At 40.9% G+C, this 3,321-nt stretch overlaps 1 protein-coding gene across 1 annotated transcript in view; it reads left to right on the forward strand.

Moving 5' to 3' along the window:
* Positions 1–691, forward strand: part of ESR2 (estrogen receptor 2) — a 68,491-nt gene extending 67,800 nt beyond the window's left edge. Inside the window, exon 8 of the mRNA XM_026654245.2 lies at positions 502–691. Within this exon, the coding sequence (XP_026510030.1) occupies positions 502–691 (190 nt within the window). The remainder of the gene's footprint in view (positions 1–501) is intronic.
* The last annotated feature ends 2,630 nt before the right edge of the window (positions 692–3,321 follow it).

Below are 3,321 nucleotides of genomic sequence, written 5' to 3' on the forward strand. Positions count from 1 at the left end.
CCAGGAAGGGGGTCAGTCAACACTTGCCTTGCAACTATGGATACCTCAAATGCTATGCTGCTGTGGCTCACAGCCCTGGCACCAACAGCCCGCAGACAAGCATGAAGATCTCATCTTGGCTTCCACCACCGACTTACTCTTTGCAGGGGGACCTCAACAACCTTTCCAGCCCCGAGTTCTCCACAAAAGCGTTTCTCTGCAGCGCTCAGCCACTCTCACTGTAACCCTCACAAAACCTTATTAAGTTGGCTGCTCCTTTAAAGAGACAGTACACAGCAGTCTGTTAACTTAACTGGGGTTAAAATGATATAATCTTGCTATTATGTTAAGAGATCGTGAGGATGAAGATGGTTAAGCCCTTAGCAATTTTGAAACTATGAATAAAAAAGGGGTGGTGTTGACTTCTGAACTTGTCATTGCCTCCCATTCCTAAAACCCCACTCGGATTAAATGTATTTAAACCACTTCCGAGTGTTGACTTGTTGTTGTTTTTATTCACAGTAACAAAGGTATGGAGCACCTTCTGAGCATGAAGTGTAAAAATGTGGTCCCAGTCTATGACTTGCTGCTAGAAATGCTGAATGCACACACGCTTCGAGGTCAAAGAAAGTCTGCAGTCACAGATTCTGAATTTGGCACATCAGAACAAACTGATACTAGAGATGATACGCGGAATATGGCAGAACAGTAACTTTATAATTACCTGGAAGATCACGTTTGTAGGAAAGTGTGAAGCAAAACAACATTGTTTAGAGCTATTGAAAACTTGATGTCTCATGAATCTTAGACAACCTTTTTGGGGCCCTATTCTAATCTTTCAGATTTGCACATGTTTATCTTGGATAAGGCTGTATATCACCTCCTGTATTGTGCAAAGCACATCTTGTCCATGTTTCTGACATAATACTTTGCACTTTCACTAATGCTTTCTGTCTGAGACTTATGAACACAATACCCCTGTGAGACTGGAAATTATTATTACCCCTTTTTAAAAAATGGGTAAACTGAGGCAGAGAGAAGCTAAGTGACTGGCTTAAGAACCAACAGCAAGTCAGTGGAGAGCTGGGAATAGTGTCCTGACTCCCAGTTCTTGCTTTAACCACTGGACTATGTTTTCTGTCAATATATCAACATATGAAATGTACAGCTGTTACATCATGTGGGAGAGATTTGATTATGTGTATATGATGACGATCACTGGAGAAATGCCTACATTTCAGTTAACATGGTTAAAATGCCAAGACACATGCAAAATTTAAATGAGTTTATTCCTTGTATGATTATGCAATGGATGCAGGTGGATCACAGAAACACTTCCTCAGGCTTCATTTGAGCCACTCAGAATTGTTTCTGGGACCACTTTAAAGACCAGCTCCATAAACATAAAAACAAGTTTCTTTGTTTTGTGAGCCTACTCTTAGTATTTGAACTGTTTCTTTGTGCATGGTTCTCAACTGCTTAAAGGTTGACTTAACTGCTTAGTCATTTTCATTTAATACCACATTTTAAAATTTATTGTCACTGAGATTAATGTGCTGTTGTTTTGTATATTTATAATGACTTAATGTGTGATAACTTTATGTGTAGGTATGAAGGATCAAGAAATTAATGTTTATTATGTGCATTAGTAAAAATAATGTGATACAGTCCATTGAACTATTTTTTTAAATGGTTTCCTAGGCAATTTCCCAATCTTCCCTTCACTTCCATCTTGAGTACAGAGGTGTCTAGCAGTATTGTCAAGTTCGTGGGGTTCTGGTAATGCAGGGTACATAACTGTAGGGAGCGGTAGCATGAGTAGAGATGAGGCTCAGCTGGGATCTGCTTTTACTTACATGACTCAGTTTTGCTCTCTTATTTTCAAGAGGAAGTTACATGTAACTTGCTTTGTTAGGGAAGCTCTACCCTAAGTTATGCTTTTTCAACCCTCCTAAAAGAACCCTAAATGAGAGAGGGGAAAAATGCCTCTGGGATAAATTCATGGAGGATAGGTCCATCAGTAACTATTAGCCAGGATGGGCAGGGATAGTGTCCCTAGCCTCTGTTTGCCAGAAGCTGGGAATGGGTGACGGGATGGATCATTTACGAAGTGCACTGCTTCATGTGCGGCAATTCGTTATTGGCATGTCACTAAATATGTAGTCATATGAAATATCTGTCTTGTTGATTTCTGCAGCTGTCCAAGGTGCACTGAGTCTGAGAGGACACATAATATGGCCCATAGCCTCAGTTGGAAAATAAGAAAATACTTTTTCTGTCCTTTGCTTATGTAATATTCTGTTTCATGATGGAATTAAACTCATTAGCCTTTGATAATAACACTGGAGATTAATGGACTTGACTAGATACCATAGTGTTTAGTTGTATATTGTGGTCATTTTAGTTGTGACTAAACTAAATTAGAGATTGATTTGATGTCCATCTAAGTCAGGGTTCGGCAACCTTTCAGAAGCGGTGTGCCGAGTCTTCATTTATTCACTCTAATTTAAGGTTATGCGTGCCAGTAATACATTTTAATGTTTTTAGAAGGTCTCTTTCTATAAGTCTATAATATATAACTATTGTATGTAAAGTAAATAAGGTTTTTAAAATGTTTAAGAAGCTTCATCTAAAATTAAATTAAAATGCAGAGCCACCCGGACCGGTGGCCAAGACCCGGGCAGTGAGAGTGCCACTGAAAATCAGCTTGCGTGCCGCAGGTTGCCTACCCCTGATCTAAGTCAATGGGGAGGCTTTCTGGTGATTTCTATGGGATTTGGATCAGGCCCTTAATAGGGAAATGTTGTTGGTTCATTGCCTGGTTGGTATCAGTGGCATATTGTGAATATTACTCAAGCTTTTGATCTTGACATTTTGAAGCCAAGGACGTATTTTACAGGAAGGGTAAACACAAGTGTTTTCAATGAATCAGGTTCTGATTTGTAGACTTGTTTTGATCTCATACTATAACAAATGTTGAGGACAGTCTTAATTCATACTTGCTAACTCTAAAAAAAAAACCACAAGGATATTGGTGTATTTTAATTTTCTTATATTAGTGCAGCGGTTCTCAAACTGTGGGTTGGGACCCCAAAGTGGATTGTGACCCCCTTTAAATGGGATCACCACGGCTGGCATTAGACTTGCTGGGGCCCGGGTGGTGGGGCTCAGGTTGCAGGCCCCCTGCCTGGGCCTGAAGCCCTTGAGATTCAGCTTTGGCCCCCCTGCCCGGAGCGGTGGCGCTCAGGCTTTGGGGCCCCCCCACCTGGGGCAATGAGGCTCAGGCTTCAGTCCCCCTTCCGGGTGTCGTGAAGTAATTTTTATTGTCAGAAGGGGGTCATG

This window comes from Terrapene carolina, unplaced genomic scaffold (genome assembly GCF_002925995.2).
Source record: "Terrapene carolina triunguis isolate 2854851 unplaced genomic scaffold, T_m_triunguis-2.0 Scaffold189, whole genome shotgun sequence".
NCBI lineage: Eukaryota > Metazoa > Chordata > Testudines > Emydidae > Terrapene > Terrapene triunguis.